We start from the raw sequence: 19,710 nt of genomic DNA, 5'->3' as shown, positions 1-19,710 counted from the left end.
GACAAGGTATAGGTGTCCAATTATACACTTTAAAAGCAGTTCAGGCCCAGTGCAGTAGCTCATGGCTGTAATTCAAGCACTTCGAGATGCTGAGGTGAGAGGGTCACTTGAGCTCAGGAGTGAGGGATCAGCCTGGGTAGTGAGACCTTGTCGCTACTAAAAGTAAAATAATTAGCCGGGTGTGGTGCTTATGGGACTGTGGTCTCAGCTACCTGGGAGCTGGGAGGCTGAGGTGGGTGGATTGCTTGAGCCCGGGAGATTGAGCTGCAGTGAGCTCAGATGGCACCACTGCACTCCAGCTGGGAGATAGTGACCCTGTCTCAAAAAATAAAAGCAGTTTCAAAATCACAAAGCCATTTCAATCACAAGACACATCTTCATGCTACAACTATAGAGACTAACACTGCTTTACAACTGAACTTTTTTTTTTTCTTCTTTTCTAAGAGACAGAGTCTCACTATGTTACCCAAGCTGGTCTTGAACTCCTGGGCTCAAGAGAGCCTCCCCCTTCGCCTCCCAAGTGACAACTGAACATTTTAATAAAATACTGTTTATTAATTTTTCCAAGGACAAAGAATCCCAAATGGCCCTGTGCAATATGGAACACAAAACATGAGGATGATAAGCCTCTCATATACCATAATAGGAGGGAATGATTAAAAGGAAGAACTACCAGTTTAGAACTGGCCTAATAAACATAAATCAGGCAGCCTTTCTGGGAGTGAAATATGCTTTGCAAATTCATGTTGTAGGGTGTGTTTATATTTTCAATGTCAAAACTAATTTCTATTTTATGCAAGATGTATATTGATCAATAACTTAGTGAAATTGATACCTTTCCAAATTTGTTAATTTCCATAAGAACTTGCAATTTTTACATTCATATTTATAGCACACTTTTATTAGAAGACAACTATAGTCAAGTAAAAAGGCTGCACATAAACTAAAAGATGATCATCCTGTATAATGTGAGTGTAACTGAATTAAATTTATGACATTTGTCTCTATTCTCTTATTTTTATCACTTATTAGAATTAATTTTTTTTTTTTTTTAGTAGAGATGAGGTCTCACCCCATTGCCCAGGCTGTTTTCCATCTCCTGGGCTCATGTAAGCCTCCCAAGGTGCTGGGATTATAGGTGTGAGCCACTGCACCTGGCTCCACTTCTTAGAATTTTGAGATGACTTCTGTTCATGAAAACAAAGTTTCTGGGGGCCTTTCTAAGAACATAGAATTGTTAATAATACCACAGTGAAGTGCTGTATAATATTTTAGACGTATATTTATTAACAGTTTTTAAAAAGTCAATTTGAGGAAACAGAACACTACTGGAATTTCAGATTTCCATGAAAGTACTAACAGTACTTAAATATAGTTGAAATAAAAAGATGGTCCCACAAATATGAAGGAGTTGTGGGGCCCATTTTGATCTGTTTTCTTTAGAAGCAAAGCTCCAAACACCCTTGTCTCAAGATAGAAAGACCAGGGGAAAGGTCATAAAAACTCAGATCTCATGGTTTCGTTGATGATTTCTGATGGTTTCACGATTCTTCACTCCTCCCACCCTCCTGCGGTCCCTGTATGCCATTCCTTTGGTGACCTGGAAAGATCTGAGCTTTGGCAGTAGATGAAAAGAAGACAGAACAGAAAGCAAAGTTGCTTTGGAGAAGTAACGACAGCTTAAAATCAGAAAACGGCCTGGGAATAACACATGCTGTCTATATCAGTACATGTAAACCAGTAACTTAGTGTTTTTATGTTTGTTTTTCCTCTTAATTTATGCAGATACTCCTTGACTTATTATGGGGTTTCGTCCCATAAACCTATTATAAGTTGAAAATATTGTAACAGTCAAACAAGCATTTAATACACCTCATCTATTGAACCTCATAGTTTAGCCTAGCCTAAATAAATGTGTTCAGAACACTTACATGAGTCCACAGTTGGGCAAAACCATCTAACACCAAGCCTGTTTTACAGTAAAGTGTTGAATATCTCAGGTAATTTATTAAATACCGCACTGAAGTCAAAAACAGAATGCCTTTTTGGGTACTCAAACCATCTTAAGTTGGGCACCATCTGTATACCCAGATGTGGCCCTTCAAAAAACATAGGTGGTGATTTCTGTTCTACATGCCCAAAGTAAAAATTTTTTATAAAAGCAGACCAAGCCCTCCAAGTAGAGTCCAGAAGAATATAATGAACACACTGCTGGGCATAGTGGCTCATGCCTGTAATACCAGCACTTTGAGAGGCTGAGGCAGGCAGATCACTTGAGGTCAGGAGTTTGAGACCAGCCTGGCCAACATGCCAACGTGGTGAAACTCCATCTCTACAAAATATATAAAAATTAGCTGGGCATGATGGCACACGCCTGTAGTCCCAGCTACTTAGGAGGCTGAGGTGCAAGAATCACTTGATCCTGGGAGGCAAGATTGCAGTGAGCCGCGATCATGCCACTGTACTCTAGCCTGGGCGACAGAGCAAAACTGTGTCTCAAAAGTAAAGAAAAAGAATATAATGAACATAATCTAATGTGCTCAACTGATCCAGATATTCTGCATACATTGCCTTGATATGTAGCTGTAATTATTAGTTTGGCTGTGCTGGTATTTAGATCAAATCTGGAATTTCCAGATTGTCTTTTCTTCTTGTCTGCCAGCTTGAGAATACAATTTCTTATAAAAAAGGAAAGATAAAATTAAATTTTCCATGGGAAAACTTTCCAGAGTTAAAGATAGCAGAGTATACCCATCAAAGAAACAAACTGTAGAGGGCCAACGGTTATATAAAGACCAAGAGGGACATGTGGCTTGAATTAGCTGGACAGCTACTTCATTTGGCCAGAAGGGCCTAAGTCTGAACTACCACTGAATTCAGGCTTTTTTCTTTCAGATTTCAGGAACATGCAGAAATGTCTGTACTTTCTCAATTTATCCATACTTAGCAGGTAGCAGAGGTGAGGGTTAAGGCAAAATCATAGCTGTTAGAAAGATTATTTACCTTTGGCTCTATACTATATTTTGTTTATTTAGGGAAGCTCAGTTTGCATCAAGAGTGCAGACTGGACCAATAAACTGTGGCCAGGGCTTGCCTTCATGCTCTATTTTATGAAAAGTTTGTTTTACCTTTAGGAGATAATCTGCAGCTTCCCCCATTTTCCTTTTTAAGAAAATCATTTTGCTTAAGCTAATATTAGCTTATGTCTCCTGAGTTTACAACAAGTGAGAATGAAAGGCAGAGGGTGACAAGGGAAAGGAGCAGAGGAGGTGTGGGTGGCCGATGGCTGCTCCTGTAATAAAATGCATTCTCCATTCCATTCCTATCACTGGACAGAAGAAAATACCCATTTTGGCTGGGCATGGTGGCTCACACCTGTAATCCCAGCACTTTGGGAGGCTGAGGAGGTTGGATCACCTAAGGTCAGGAGTTCGAGACCAGCCTGGCCAACATGGTGAAACCCTGTCTCTACTAAAAATACAAAAAATAGCTGGGCGTGGTGGCGGGTGTCTGTAATTCCAGCTCTTCTTGAGGCTGAGGCAGAAGAATTGCTTGAACCCAGGAGGTGCTGGTTGCGGTGAGCTGAGATCACGCCACTGCACTCCAGGCTGGGTGACAGAGCCAGATTTCGTCAAAAAAAAAATTTTTTTTAATGCAGCTTTTGAAAAACAGACACGATCTATAGTTAACAGACTAACACTTTGGAAATTTCATTGTGATGACAAATGAATACAGTGGATTTAGCAAATGTGTTTGAACCCTATCTGTTTTCAAGTCACTGCTATCCCAGTATTAGGGTACCAGTCACGGCTACTGATCCCAGGGTGAATTGGGATTCGCCTTGGCCTCCTAAGTAGCTAGGATTACAGGTCTGTGCCGGCACACCCAGCTGATTTTTGTATTTTTCGTAGAGATGGGGTTTCGCCATGTTGACCACACTGGTCTCGCACTCCTGACCTTAGGTGATCCACTCGCCTCACCCTCCCAAAGTGCTGGGATTACAGGTGTGAGCCACTGCGCCCAGCCAATGGGCCTGAGATTTCTAACAAGTGCCCAGGTTGCTGTTGGCCCCAGAACCACGCCACACTACAGGATGGGCCGTACCTTCCACGTTGTCCTGGTCTACGCAAGCGTCGTGCCTTATGTGTGCCCCCAGCATGCGGCTCCCCCTATTCTATCATGGTGCATTGCTTATCTTCTTCAGCTGGAATGTTTGTTTCCGTGGACAGGGATCATGTCCACAATGCCATCTATCCCTCTTTGTGTTCTCAGCCCCTTGCCCAGAACTTGGTGCCTAGTAGATGCTTAAGCCATGTTGGTTTAATTGTGTGGTCTCTGTCAGGCTGAACTCACAGAGCTCATTTCCAACCTAACTTTATTATCTGTCTGTGCAGTTAAGGCTCCTTTGTTAGTTGATGACACTTCTAGCCCCTGCTGAGCAACGTGGAACCCTTCTATAGGAGAATGAGAGTAACTGGCCACCCAGAGCCCCAAAAGGGACCTAGAAGCCCAAACTTAATTAAGTAGAACGAAGCAGCTGTGGTCAGGTACACTGGCCAGAGCCACTCCGGGGAAGAGCTGTCCAGGAGAAGAGTGAGCTTTGTCACTGGACAACCAACACATCATCTGGGACTCTGCCCGTTCCCTTTGATTAATAGCCCTAAGATGTGGGTTTGGTACAAGTTCTAAATGAAAATTTAGATATAAAAGCTTAAGAACAGTTTTATCTTGTAAATAGCACGAGGAGGCCAGAGAGGCCTGAAGACTTGAAAATGTACAAGGCGTACATGTTCATATTTAATGACATGCCACAGAGCCTACATTATTTATAATGAGTCACGACACCCTCTGGCTGAGTTTTAATTTGATCAAAAGTAAGCTATGGAACTTTGGCTTTGTTAACAGACATTTGGCCTTTACACCAAGAAATAGAAAAAAAAGAAATACCTACTTGTTGGAAAGGAAGTGATCCTAAAGTGTTTTGCTCTAAGAAAAATGAAACGCCACCTTGTCTGTAATTGTAACCACCCTCAACTACTTGCATTTTCCTGGATGTTCAGGAGAGGCTAGGATGAATGATAGTGTATAGGATGGATTTTTAAAATCCGTGTTATTAAGAATTACATTGGCTGGGTGCAGTGGTTCACACTTATCATCCTAGCACTTAGGGAGGCCAAGGCAGGTGAATCACTTGAGCCCAGGAGCTTGAGACTAGCCTGGGCAACATGGTGAAACCCCATTTGAGACCACCTGGGCAACATGGTGAAACCACGTCGCTGCAAAAAAAATATATAAAAACGAGCCGGGCATGTTGGTGCACGCCTGTGGTCTCAGCTACTTCAGAGGCTGAGGCAGGAGGATTGCTTGAGCCCAGGAGGTCAAGGCTGCAGTGAGCTGCAGTCATGCCACTGTGCTCCAGCCTGGGCATCAGAGCAAAATCCTGTATCAAAAACAAAACAAAACAAAACAAAACCCAAAAAAATAACAACAAAAAAAGAACTACATCACTATTACATAAGAACGTATATACATTCATTCATGCGCAATTTTATTCTACTCTACACATAATTATATTCTATTTGTTCCCAAAGCTAAAGTAATTCAGAAATACAGGAAAGGACAGAAATACGTCAACAAGTTAACATCCGAAAGTTAACAAAATAATCATAGTTATCCTATTCAGAGAATTCTTTTCATGACTTTTTCTGAGCAGAATTTTCTGAACAGACCTTTTTCAGAACAGAATAATAGTCTGCAATTACAGATTCATAGAAACGAACAGCTTCGTAGGAAAAAAATCAATTATTTCAGTAATTGTAAGTGTAAAGACTAGGCCTTAGTCTTTCAGCTTTAGTTATCTGATTTGAAGGAACTCCCAATGAATATTACAGATCTGACCAACTGCGAGGGATGCTAACAGTGTTGCTATTGGGTTTGTTTCAAAAGATCCATTTATTCAATAAAGTGCATGTGAAACTTAGCACTGAGGAAAGCACACTAACTCATATGAAAAAGAGTTTGGGTCCCAAGGATGAAACTAACTGAAAAACAGCAAGTAGTTTCTGGTGTGGGGTCTTTCTAGTTGACAGCTGCCTTCCTGTTGAAAAAAAGTTCATAGAAATGACAAGATTCCATCTACCACGGCAAATGCAAGAAGAAATTCCAGACGGATTACTCCACAGCTGCTTCCTCCCACCCAGCTCACCCATCCACCCCGGCGCACTTGCACACACACGTAGACTCTCTTCCAATCACTGGGCTCAAAGTTTGGCACTGCACCCTGACAACTGAACGGGGCAGCAGTTGCCGGTCACAGCTGCAGTCTGGAGGCCGAGGTTAGGAGATGGGATCAGGAACTCTCAGCTCCAACAGTTAACTCAGGGAAGGGTGATTTTGTAGAGCCACGTGCCCTTGGACAGTGCGGGTATCAAACGACAGGCTGTCAGTCACTGAAACCCCCACAGAGTGCAAATCTCGAAATCCGATTTGAAAATAGAAAAAAATCAACAATTACTGAAAGTACTAGAGACGTTAAGTCATCATAAACTTTTCGTGGTGCAAATAGGAGTTTTGTGCAATGGACTGTGTTGTTGTTGTTGAGATGGAGTTTCGCTCTTGTTGTCTTGTTGCCCAGGCTGGAGTGCAGGAGTGCAGTGGTGCGATCTCGGCTCACTGCAACCTCCACCTCCTGAGTTCAAGTGATTCTCCTGCCTTAGCCTCCCCAGGAGCTGGGATTACAGGCATGTGCCACCATGCCCGGCTAATTTTGTATTTTTAGTAGCGACAGGGTTTCTCCATGTTGGTCAGGCTGGTCTCAAACTCCTGACCTCAGGTGATCCACCAGCCTCAGCCTCCCAAAGTGCTGGGATTACAGGTGTGAGCCACCGCACCCGGCTGGAATGGGTTTTTTAAAATCTCTGGGCCGGATGCGGTGGCTCATGCTCGTAATCCCAGCACTTTGGGAGGCCCAGGCGGGCCAATTTCTTGAGCTGAGGAGCTCAAGACCAGCCTGAGCAACATGGCAAAACTCTGTCTCTACAAAAAGTACAAAATTTAGCCAGGTGTGGTGGTGAATGCTTGTGGTCCCAGCTGCTTGGGAGGCTGAGGCAGGAGGATCGTTAGAGTCCAAGAGGTCAAGGCTCCAGTGAGTCATAATTGTGCCACTGCACTCCAGCCTGAGTGACACAGTGAAACCCTGCCCCCCCAAAAAAAATTAAATTAAAAAACTCTCTGAATACTGTGGTGTCTGTGAATATCAACATCACATCTTTCTATATGCTTTCATGATCTTTATCATTTTATAAATATGTAGTTTTCATAGAGTTGTGATCAGTAGGCAAACTAAATGATGTTGTTTTATTTTTTCCTCCCAAAGACCAATCAGCTGATTCTAGTAGTACTTTTCTCTTCTCTGCAAGAATGCTGTGACTCTGGCTATCACTGTTTATCCTTCGTTTTGCTGGAATGTTGACAGGCCATAGTAGATGAGGAGAAATTAGTTTGATTTATGCTATGGACTATGCTTTGGAATCTTTAAGTAGTTTTTAATAATTTAAAAGAAATTTAATTTTAAAACTCAAAGATATAATTTTTATAATATATTTTTAAATTGCTTCCCAAACCTCGGAAGAAGAAGACAAAAATATCAGGAAACCTATTTCTAGGCATATGTCATAAAGCTTGTCAAAAGATTTTCTAGTCATTTTTAATATCTGATCAAAACTTTATCATTTCACTCTTCCATTAATGAAGTGAAGTAGATACTTCGCTTTTACCATTTGAACAGAATTTTCCCCTGGCATATTAGGTGCTCAATAAATAACAGCTGTCATGGCAATCCATGATGCCTGATGTGCTCTATGGATCATATTTATTTTATACAAATGTAACAGTTATATTTGATAACTATTTATTTATTTATTTTCAGAGAGAGTCTTGCTCTGTTGCCCAGGCTGAAGTGCAGTGGCACAATCTTGGTTCACTACAACCTCCGCCTCCTGGGTTCAAGTGATTCTCCTGCCCCAGCCTCCTGAGTAGCCGGGATTATAGGTGCTCACCACCACAGCCGGCTAATTTTTGTATTTTTAGTAAAGACAGTGTTTTGTCATGTTGGCCAGGCTGACCTCAGGTGATCCACCCACCTCAGCCTCCCAAAGTGCTGGGATTACAGGCGTGAGCCACCGCACCCCACCCTCTACGTGGACATTTCATCTTAGGTTTTCCTCGAGGCAGATGTTAAAGTGTGAGATCACTGGGCCACAGGGTGTATATATTGTTATGGCCTTTTTTTTACAAATGTGGAGGAGGGCCTGGTACTTACCGTTTTGCTCCATGTGAGGCCGGTGGTGTGGTGTTCCTTGATGTATGCTTGAAGCTCACTCCAAATGTTCAAATACGACTTCACCCAGTCCACATGGCGCAAATCACTTTGTTATAAAAGAGAATGGAAGAAAGTGGAGTTAGGATCGAAAAGACAATTGTAAAAAGATTGTGGGGTCACATGGTTATCCAGTGACTAGGGCCCTGGGGCCCGTAGCAATTGTCCTCGCAGCCCAAGCACCGTGAAGGGCTTCAGAAGGGAACCCTGGGAGGAAGCCGGCCCAGCACTCTCCTGAGGGGAGGCGGCAGGTGGCCGGGTGCCCTGAGTCCAGGTATGGAGCAGAGGGAACACAGAGAGAGACCCACAGAACTAAGCTGACTTGGGTAGGGTGTCCTCGCACTGTCCTTGTCAGCCCTCATGTAAGGGAGGCGGAGAGGGGAGACTGTTTCTTTCCACACTGCTCCTGATGCAAAATGAGAGACAATATGCTCCCAGGAATGAGAATGGTATTAAAAAGAAAAAAAAATCACTGGGATCATTTTCTAATAATTCTGTTGAATCATTTGGTTAAAATGTAACCAAATTGGAGAATTTTAGTCATTATGACTGACAAAGAAGTTGGTATAGTAAGAAAATTGATCTTTTAGAAACAGGTAAGGGTAACACCCCTTACTTTGAAAGGGACATTTAAATTCCCTTAGTTTAATACTTTGAATGACAATATGAACCAGGCAGGGCATCACCTATATTTTTATCTTGATTTTATTGAACCAAGGGCTAGTAAAATACTTACCTTTTATAACAGGATTAACATACAAGATTGAAAGAATTGTTAGAAATATTAAACTTACAGATAGGCAAAAATAGTTGCATTTCCTTTTGGCAATTTTCACCCATAATATATTTGTTCTCACTTTAAAGAAGACTAGGTAAACGTGAAAATGATGACATTTGAGTGAAGAAAAAATTTTATTATGTTCCTGGGCCATTAATCTGAAGATAATCATGAACAGAAATCTCCATTATTAAAGCTCTTGTCAATAATGACTTACCTCTAGACATATTTTATTTTGTTTTCCTTGAAAGTCCTAAGCACCACCAGCTTATTGTATCAAGGCATGTCATTTAGAAAGAGTGAACTTGGGAATCCAAGCACTTTGTAATCCCAGCACTTTGGGAGGCTGAGGTGGGCAGATCACCTGAGGTCAGGAGTTCGAGACCAGCCTGGCCAACATGGCAAAAGTATTAATATTTCATTCTTTTTTAATGGCCCAATAATATTCCATTGTGTGGGTATATCATATTTTATTTATCTATTCATCATAAATCCTATTGTATCAAGGCATGCCATTTAGAAAGAGTGAACTTGGGAACTGAAGACATAATTATTCACCCCACAAAGAGAAAAAACGTGAGTGTGGTTTTGTTCTTCATTTTTAGATGGACTGATTATAATCATCAAATTTATGAAAAGTGTCACTGTCGCTTTGTCTCACCTTCAGAGTCAAAACTCAAAAGCTAAGAGTAGCTCCAAAGGTCTCTCTCATCGGCTACTTGGTTTGACTACTCCTAGTGGTAAAAATGAACGCATTTGTACCTCCAGCGGCATTTCTCCGGCTTCTTGTACAGGCTTGAGGTGGTCCACTGAGCTTAACTGAGTTGTCTTTGGTGCTACTGGAAGTAGCTTTCTACTTAATTGCTAGAGCTAACACGGAGGGGCAAATACTGAACCCTCTTTGTGAACAAAAACATGTAGAAAAGACCAACCCTTTTGACTATGCTGCTACCTGGGGGGAACCCCTCACACCCACAGCCCCAACATATACCCAAGGAGGGACTGGGAGAAGGACAGGAGCTGATGAACTGAGACACTAATAAAAATAGTCTCCAAAGGTGAAAGGTAAAAAGGCAAAAACCTAGGATGTGCTTGAGCTGTCCTGAACTGGCATGTGTAGGTGTGTGTCTGCATATCTTGAACAAAAGAAGTCACTAGGGGTGTATGTTCATGCTGTCATATGATATCCAGGTTTGGCAACTGAAACTTGCTCTTTTCTGAAATGTTATTTCTATGTGAGAAGAACAGGCCATCTTGCATATTTCTGATGCCTTTCTCATGCGTGTCACACAGTTCTGAAATCTCTAATTCAACATGGCAACATTTGGAGGCATATCACTGGGCACAACTGCTTTGATGCAAAAAGTCTGTAACTGAGCACAATTGTTTCAACCAAAGTTTTCTCAGGGTGGGCAGAGCCCCTAAGAGGAGAAGAGGCGCACTGAACTCCTGGAATTAGGAGTTCCGTCTGCTAAAGCTCCTCTTCCTAAAAGCAACACGGAATGACTAAGTTCTGTGAGGGGAACACAATGGCTGTTTTTCTTTTTCTTTTTTTTAATATAACAGCTTTATTGAAATATAATTCACATCCCATATACTTCGGCCATTTCCAGTGTGCAGTTCAATAATATAGCTCAGCAGAGTTGAGCAATCACCACCACAATCAATTTTAGAACATTTCATTGCCCCCGAAAGAAATCCCATACCCATTAGCAATTAATCCTCCAAAGGGAGTAATTACTTAAAAAAAAAAAAAAAGCTTAAACTTTTAAAAGTTTGAGTTTTCCCTAAACTTCCCCAGCTCTAGGCAACTGTTAATCTACTTTCTGTTTATATAGATTTGATTATTCTGGAATTTCATATCAATGTAATCATATAATATGTGGTCTTTGTGCCTGGCTTCTTTCACTTAGCACAGTAGTTTCACAGTTCATTCATGCTGCTGCCGGGATTAAAAAAATGAAAAATTAAAGCACATCTTTCAGAATAAAATAATCATTGATGCATTGACTGAATTAAGTAGCTTAGAAATTATTTTAGTGGTCCCAGATAATATGTTGGGGTACAGTAATCTCTCTCCCTGGAGACAGGCTGGTAACTATTTTTCCTTGGAAAATTAAAGTTTAAGGTTGTTGATAGCTCTAAATAGGGTAACAGTTATAAAGTGGAAACTATGATATGGAATCTGATGTCACCGCTTTCTGTTGCTTAAAATTATTGAAAACTAATGGAGTTCAAGAAAAGATGTCATGGATTTGGGAAATATCAGGACCAAGAAATTAATAAACAGTCCATTCCAGGCTCACGTCTGTAATCCCAGCACTTTGGGAGGCCGAGGCGGGCAGATCACCTGAGGTCAGGAGTTTGAGACCAATCTAGCCAACATGGCAAAAGTATTAATATTTCATTTTTTTATGGCCCAATAATATTCCATTGTGTGGATATACCATATTTTATTTATCTATTCATCAGCTGATGAACATTTGGGTTATTTCCACCTATTGGCTATCATGAACAATGCTGCAACGAATATTGTGTACAAGCTTTTGGGTGAACATATGTTTCCATTTCTAGTGCAGTGGCACAATCTCAACTCACTGCAACCTCCCCCTCCCGGGTTCAGGCCATTCTCCTGCCTCAGCCTCCTGAGTTAGCTGGGATTACAGGTGCATGCCACCACACTTGGCTAATTTTTGTATTTTTAGTAGAGATGGGTTTTCACCACGTTGGCCAAACTGGTCATGAACTCCTGACCTCAAGTGATCCACCTGCCTTGGCCTCCCAAAGTGCTGGGATTACAGGCTTGAGCCACTGCGCCTGGCCTGCTTTTTGTAGTAAAAAAATATTGTTACATATTCCTTAACCTGAGGGATGGATGTTTAGGTATTTTTTGTATCGTAATTCTTTACACCTCATGTATATTTTACAAATATTCTTTTGTATCTACTCAGTATTTTTTAAAATAAAAAAAATCTACAAAAGAGTGATTAAAATTTTGAATATGTAATATTGATAAATGGCCTGGAAGTATAGTAGGTATTTATTTATATATTTTATGCAATTTTTCTAAATTCCATATAAAATTTGTCTTACGTTGTAGACCCTTTTCTTCTGGTTCTAATTTTCAGATCTGCATTAGTAAAATAAGGAGGTGAATGGAGGCTGGGCACAGTTGCTCATGCCTGTAATCCCAGCACTTTGGGACGCTGAGGCGGGCAGATCCGGAGGTCAAGAGATCAAGAGCATCCTGGACAACATGGTGAAACCCCATCTCTACTAACGGTACAAAAAATAGCAGGGCATGGTGGTGTGTGCCTATAGTCCCAGATACTCAGGAGGCTTAGTCAGGAGAATCGCTTGAACCTGGGAGTCAGAGGTTGCACTGAGCCAAGACTGCACCACTGCACTCCAGCCTGGCGACAGAGTGAGACTCTGTCTCAAAAAAAAAAAAAAATGAATTGAAGCAATAATCCAATAATGCAGGTTCTTTAATTTCCTTCCACCTGAACAGTCTGGGTCAACACATGAGACGTCACCAGGTGCCTCTGCATTTGCTGACCAATGGTCACTTCTGTTGCTGCCACCTAAGAGCTCTGAGGGAGATCCACTTTCAAGTCCAGGGCCAGAAGCAGGTAGAAGCTTGTTGCTCTTATATTTGCCTCATCCCTTCCCTTAGTTCCTAGGCACCAGCCACATCCCATTTAGCCAGCGGTTTAGAGTACAAGGCACGACCTTATCAGAGGAGGAGGAATCTCATGATATCCCTTAAATATTTAGGACACATTTTCCTGGTATTTCTTCAGCTCTGCCATGTCTCTGTTTGGCCCTATTTTCTATTCTGACTCCAGTTTTAAGTCACTCTAGGATCTATTGCTTGTGCTGTCAAATGCAAGGTCCTTTCACGCTGGTTCACAAGGCAAAGCCCCTCGGTTTAGACTCATCTATACTTTGAGCAGTGCTCTGAATGGCTGCTAGTCTTACAGATGTCTGTGTCCACCCCAGTTGTATTTCATCATAACTGAGTCTCTGGTTTCCTTCTCACTGCTCTGGTTTGTTTATTGTTTCATCTCATTTCTGTTCTTGATTTACACTTTGTTTCCTGATTCCTCCTCTCTAGCTCACCCACCAACTCTACTTTGATCAGCGTAGAAGTTCTGTAACATAAAGGGTTGCTCCATCACCAAGCTCTCTGATTACTGTGGGAATACGTAAGATAGTGACATGCAGCCGGGCGCCGTGGCTCACGTCTGTAATCCCAGCACTTTGGGAGGCCGAGGCGGGCAGATCACGAGGTCAAGAAATCAAGACTATCCTGGCCAACATGGTGAAACCCTGTCTCTACTAAAACATACAAAAATTAGTTGGGCGTGGTGGCACGCGCCTGTGGTCCCAGCTACTCAGGAGGCTGAGGCGGAAGAATCACTTGAACCCAGGGGACGGAGGTTGCAGTGAGCCGAGATAAAAAAAAGATAGTGACATGCATTCAAGTGGGGAAAGTTTATTCATTACGAGAGAACGGAGGCGGACTTTCTAAAATGCATATATTATCTGGATAACTGATTTCACTTTCCACTTGACTTTATCTGCAAAGATTAGTATTTTCCTTTAAAGTTTATAGTACATTAGTGTAGCGCCTTGGAAAGGAATCAGTCATTAACTGTATTGAGTTTTCAAGACAAATGTCTAACAAGTAATCAATTGAAAATTTGGTCAGTAAAAGAAGGTACGTACCTGTGTTTGTAGTCCTTTAAGACCCTGTTAGTGTAAAAGGTGGCAGCGTCATTCATCTCCTTGACATAAGGACCGGGTTTGGGGGACTGAGAAAACAGGACCATCACCCAAGCATAGAAGGAAAAAAAATAGGATAAGAAAGAAAATGCCTTAAAGAAGCAGCAAAGCAATGGAGACGTGTGGACTTAAAGTGGGAGGCAAATGTTGCTCTGAAAGGTTGATAACACTTTCTACAGTATCTCAGCACGGAAGGCATTGAACGTGAAACAGGGTAGGAGAAAGCGGGTGGATTCAGCCTAGGAAGAAGCTTCCTTCGTGCAAGGAGTGTGAAGGTAGCTAAGCTATGAGTTCTCCTAAATACTCCAAATGCGTGACGAGGTGAAGAGGCGACATTCCACCTGGACTCACCACAGCTATCCATCCAAGGGCAGGGATGCTTTCGCTGACAGCCGAAAGATGATTGAACATGTTACTCCCCCGGTTTCTCTCTCTGAAAGTCTGGATTTCCTGAATCTTTTCTGATATGGGTTTCAGAAGAGTGGCCACATCATTCTGTAAGCAGTCAAACATCGGGGGCTGTTAACTACAGACAGAGCAGAAGCACAGCACCTCCATCCGTGTTGGCCTAAGCAGCAGAATTCAGGACTTGCCATCTGTCCAGGGGACTAAAAGAAACAATCGTCTTTGAGAATAGCACGCATTTGTTCGTGGTTAGGATAATGCCACAGTACTTTTACTGTCTGAAGTATGAAAATTGCAGATATTTTTAACATTATTAATGCTGTGTTTTGAGATGTAGAAAAAACCCAGCAGTATGACACAGCCCCCATTTCGAACACCCTTCATGAAACACAGTGATATTGCGCGTTGATCATTTATATTTCAACTGGAAAATAGACATTGCAATAACCCCAGTATAAAGTTGGGTAAGACTGGAAGGTTAGTAAAATGACATCATCCTATTCCTGTGGGAAAATGATTTGGGAGAGGCTTCCTGGTTTTACCATAGCTACCATTATCCATGAAAAAGTGGAACTCTTTCACTGAGGCACCCCTTCCCTTTTTTTTTCTTTTGAGACGGAGTCTCAATCTGTCTCAGGCTGGAGTGCAGTGGTGAGATCTCGGCTCACTGCAACCTCCGCCTCCCAGTTTCAAGCAATTCTCCTGCCTCAGCCTCCTGACTAGCTGGAATTACAGATGCCCACCACGACGCCCGGCTAATTTTTTGTATTTTTAGTAGAGACGGTGTTTCACTGTGTTGGCCAGGCTGCTCTTGAACTCCTGGCCTCAAATGATCCACCCACCTCGTTCTCCCAAAGTGCTTGGATTATAGGCGTGAGCCATGGCGTCCAGCTCTTTTTGAGAAAATGTGATGGCTAGTCTTATTTATAGTGACTTTAGTCTTCGTTGGCTTTCTACATTGTCCCCAGTCCACTTGGCCTACGATTACAGATCACAGTCAATTCTGCTAATTCAACAACTGACTTCTCCATTTATATAAAAATGACTTTCAGAATTACATGAGCTGGCTGGATGTAGTAGCTCATACTGTAATTCCGCCATTTTGGGAGGCTGAGATGGGAGGATCACTTAGGGCCAGAAGTTCGAGATCAGCCCGGACAACACAGCAAGACCCCACTTCTACAAAAACTTTAAAAAATGAGCTGGCTTCCAGCCAAACTAAGCTTTATAAGCAAAGGAAAAATTAAATCTTTTGCGAACAAACAAGTACTTAGAGACTTCACCACCACCAGGCCTGCTTTACAAGAGCTTCTGAAAGAAGCACTATACATATAAAGGAACAACCAATATCAGCCTTTCCAAAAATATATCAAAAAGAAAAGAACATCAACACAACGAAAAATTTACACTAACTAATGGGCAAAACAGCCAGCTAGCATCAAATGGCAGTATTAAACTCATATATATTCAAATTGGATAAAAAGCCAAAACCCATCGGTATGCTGCATCCAGACCCATCTCACATGCAACAATACACAAAGACTCAAAACAAAGAGAAGGAGGAAGATTTACCCACCAAACAGAGAGTAAAAATAAACAAATAAATAAAAAGCAGGAGATGCAATTCTCGCCTCTGATAAAATAGACTTTAAAGCAACAAAGATCAAAAGAGGCAAAGAAGGACATTACATAACGGCAAAAGGATCAATGTAACAAGAAGAGCTAACGATTCTATAGATCAACCAGACAGAAAATTAACAAGGACATCCAGGACTTGAACTCAGACCTGGAACAAGTAAACTTAATAAACATTCATAGAACTCTCCACTTACATACATTACCACCTCATACCTATTCCAAAAGTGACTACATAATTGGAAGTAAATCACTCCTCAGTAATCGCATAGCATTTCATAGGTTTAAATGAAATATTGGTTGGCTGCTTGTTTGTTATTTTCTTCCCTTATTCCTTCCTGTCGACATTAAGTATAATTATTGGTATAAAAGAGGTTTTCAATATCCATTACTAAACTGCATTCTAGCCTGGGCAAGAAAGCAATACTCCCATTCTCTCTCTCTTTTTCCCTTCCTTTTTCTTCCTCTTCTTCATTCTTTTTTTTTCTTTCTTTTTTTCTTAAAAAAAAAAAAAACAGTATAATGCTTAGGATTTGTTGATTCCAACACAATAAATAACCCCACCCCCACCCCTTTCTTGCCACTCTCTCTCCCTTTATCCTGTCTCGTTTTTCCTCAAAGCACCTATCAGTAAAAAAAAAAAAAAAAAAAAATGAGCTGGCTGTGGTGGTGTGCACCTGTAGTTCCAGCTACTCTGGAAGCTCTAGTCCTGGGAGAATTAGAATTACCAGGAATTTGAGACTGTAGCAAGCCGTGACTGCACCACTGTACTCCAGCCTGGCACCAGAGCAAGACCCTGTCTGAAAAAATATGTAAATAAATAAAAATAAAAAACACAATTACACGAGCTGAGTTATGAAGTATCACAGAGACATTCCCCAGAATACCACCGTTGCTTTAAACATCTCCTCACCTACATCCTTAGCACTCTCTGATTTCTCTAGGCCTTGAAAAGCAGATAGCATTGTTTATCAGATTTTTATGTGTTCACCAAAGAAACAGCAAAGGTCCTATATTTCAGCTCTGTGGAAGCAGCTAAAGAGCTTTAAGCAGTATTTTACTAAATCTTGTTTGCAAGAGGTAAAATAGAAAAGCTCCTTACAGCTCTTTAATTCCTAAGATTTCAGAGCAATGGCTCCCAGCCTTGGCTACACAGTAGAACCACCCTGGGGGCTTTAAAAACCACTGAGGCCTGGGTTCCACCCCTAGCAATTCTGATTTAACTGGTCCAGGGGTGGCCTGGGTGAGGGCAGGGGGATTGGATAAGCTTCCTAGGTGATTTCAATCATTGCTACAGTGGTGGCTTCACACCCCAGAGGACAGTCATTTCTGCCAGGGACAGCAAACCATTAGGAATAAAATTATGTGCATCTGCGGTAGCTTTTACCTCTCCTCCTAAACCCCTTTACACGCGCTCCTCTGAAAAGAAGGTTGAATGGAAGGGTTTTGGACTGAGAATGGCCTTGGTTCAAATCTGAGCTTTGGTGCCTATAGGCTTTGAGCAAATTACATAATCAGATCCTTAGTTTCCTCATCTATAAATCAGAGATAATACCTATCACCTACAGTTAAAGCCCTGGCACATGGGAGGTACACAATAAATAGAAGTAATTATTATTATTTCCATGATGTAGTTAACTCATACCAGAGGGAAAAAGGATGTGGTCCCCTGCAATACGTGATATTCATTTGTTTCAAATAAATATGCATTTAAGATAGGAGAGGCTCCAAACAGACATCTACATAGATTAACAGGATTTTAGGATTCCAGGAGTCTAAACTGGGTCACCTAGTTCAGCTTTTGACAAATCCAACAGTATAGGTCACAATTAGTATTTAAAAGTCATGAAAATTGGTTAGAAAATAGCAGCATTCATATGTAGTAAGGATGGATATTTTGGTATTAAACACTTGTTTTGGTTATGAAGTGTGTGTGTCTGTGTGCGTGTGCGTGTGTGCATGTGTGTTTGTGCGTGTGCTGGGTTGCCAAATAAAATGTATTTCTTAATATAGATCTAGCATAAAAAAGTTATTTTTTCTTTTTTTTCTGTGATGGAGTTTCTCTCTTGTTGTCCAGGCTGGAGTGCAGTGGCGCGATCTCGGCTCACCGAAACCTCTGCCTCCCGGGTTCAAGTGATTCTCCTGCCTCAGCCTCCCGAGTAGCCGCAATTACAGGCATGCGCCATCACGCCCAGGTAATTTTGTATTTTTACTAGAGATGGGAGTTTCTCTATATTGGTCAGGCTGGTCTCGAACTCCCGGACTCAGGTGATCCACCTGCCGTGACCTCCCAAAGTGCTGGGATTACAGGCGTGAACCGCCACGCCTGGCCAAGCCTAGAAGTTTGAGAAACATGGCCATAATCCAGTTCTCCTATTTTACATATGGAATACAAGCTCAGAGAGGTTAATTTACTATGTCAAGACCAGCTAGCAACGATTAGCGGAGCTGGAGCTGGAAGATAGGTCCTTGGGGAGGCCCTGAGACGATTCTCGATACTGGGTGCTGAGAGAAACACGGTCAGTGTCCACATACAGGTTTCTTCTCTACCAGTAAGACTAGGGAAAGGTGTTAAGAAGAGATGAAGAGCAAAGGTCCTAGAATGAGACTTCTTGGGTTCAAGTCCTTGCTCCACAGTGTACTCAGCTGGGACTTTACACCAATTACCAAACTTGTCCAAGATTCCCTTGTCCCATCTGCAAGCTAGGCTTGACAACAGTACCTGCTTCACAGGGATGTTATGAGGAGTAAACGAGAGAACACGTTGTGCTTGATAAAGGGTCAGGTATACTGTGGGTGCACAACAGGTTGCTGGTGATCTCCAAGGTATCTGCCAGTTACGAAGCCTCTGACCGGCCAAGTCCACGGACGAGCTCTTTCCCAGCCCTTATATGTCTCCTAACTGAGATATGCTGAGGGGCAGAGGCACACTTCTGTTTGAGGGAAAGAAAGAAATACAGAGAAAGAAAGCAAAGTGCTCTCAAGGTTTCCAGTGGACTTTTTAGCTATTCTGTACTGAAGGAGGGGAAAAACAAAAACGTTTGCTGCAGAAGCTGGCCGGTTCTTGTGGAAAACTCATGAATATCTTCCTGTCTTCTCTCTTTCCCTTCTGATCACTACAAAGTAAAGGGCTTGTGGATTCGGTGTGAAGACCTTGGATCAGGGTTGTTAGGGACTGCACTCTGGCCCCCCCTTCACCAAATTAATATGCTGAAGCCTTAACCCCTAGTACCATACTTGGAGAAAAGATCTTAAATACGGTTGGAATGCAACCATATTTGGAGATAGAGTCTTTAAATAAATGATTATATTAAAATGAGGTCATTAGGGTGGGCTTCAATCCAATATGACTGTTTTTTTTTTTTTTTGAGATGGAGTTTCGCTCTTGTGGCCCAGGCTGAAGTGCAGTAGCACAATCTTGGCTCACTGCATCTCTGCCTTCCAGGTTCAAGCGACTCTCCTGCCTCAGCTTCCCAAATAGCTGGGATTACAAGCGTGCACCACCACACCTGGCTAATTTTTGTATTTTTAGTAGAGATGGGGTTTTGCCATGTTGGCCAGGCTGGTCTCGAACTCCTGACCTCAAGTAATCCACCCACTTTGGCCTCCCAAAGTGCTGAGATTACAGGGGTGAGCCACTGTGCCCAGCCTGATTGGTGTCTTTATAAGGTGAGGAGATGAGGACACAGACAGACACAAAGACACAGGGAGAAGGCAGCACCTACAA

At 42.0% G+C, this 19,710-nt stretch overlaps 1 protein-coding gene across 2 annotated transcripts in view; it reads right to left on the bottom strand.

Moving 5' to 3' along the window:
* Positions 1-19,710, bottom strand: part of CAP2 (cyclase associated actin cytoskeleton regulatory protein 2) — a 146,473-nt gene that overhangs the window by 21,059 nt on the left and 105,704 nt on the right. For both annotated transcript variants that reach the window (XM_012476579.3, XM_012476580.3), the window contains 3 exons: positions 14,295-14,438; positions 13,887-13,972; positions 8,321-8,426 (listed from right to left, as the gene is read on the bottom strand). In XM_012476579.3, the coding sequence (XP_012332002.2) occupies positions 8,321-8,426; positions 13,887-13,972; positions 14,295-14,438 (336 nt within the window). The remainder of the gene's footprint in view (positions 1-8,320; positions 8,427-13,886; positions 13,973-14,294; positions 14,439-19,710) is intronic.

This window comes from Aotus nancymaae, unplaced genomic scaffold, assembly GCF_030222135.1.
Source record: "Aotus nancymaae isolate 86718 unplaced genomic scaffold, 86718_ANA_hifiasm-v0.15.2.pri h1tg000051l, whole genome shotgun sequence".
In the NCBI taxonomy this organism is placed as follows: Eukaryota; Metazoa; Chordata; class Mammalia; order Primates; family Aotidae; genus Aotus; species Aotus nancymaae.
This window is presented reverse-complemented; position numbering and strand designations above follow the sequence as displayed.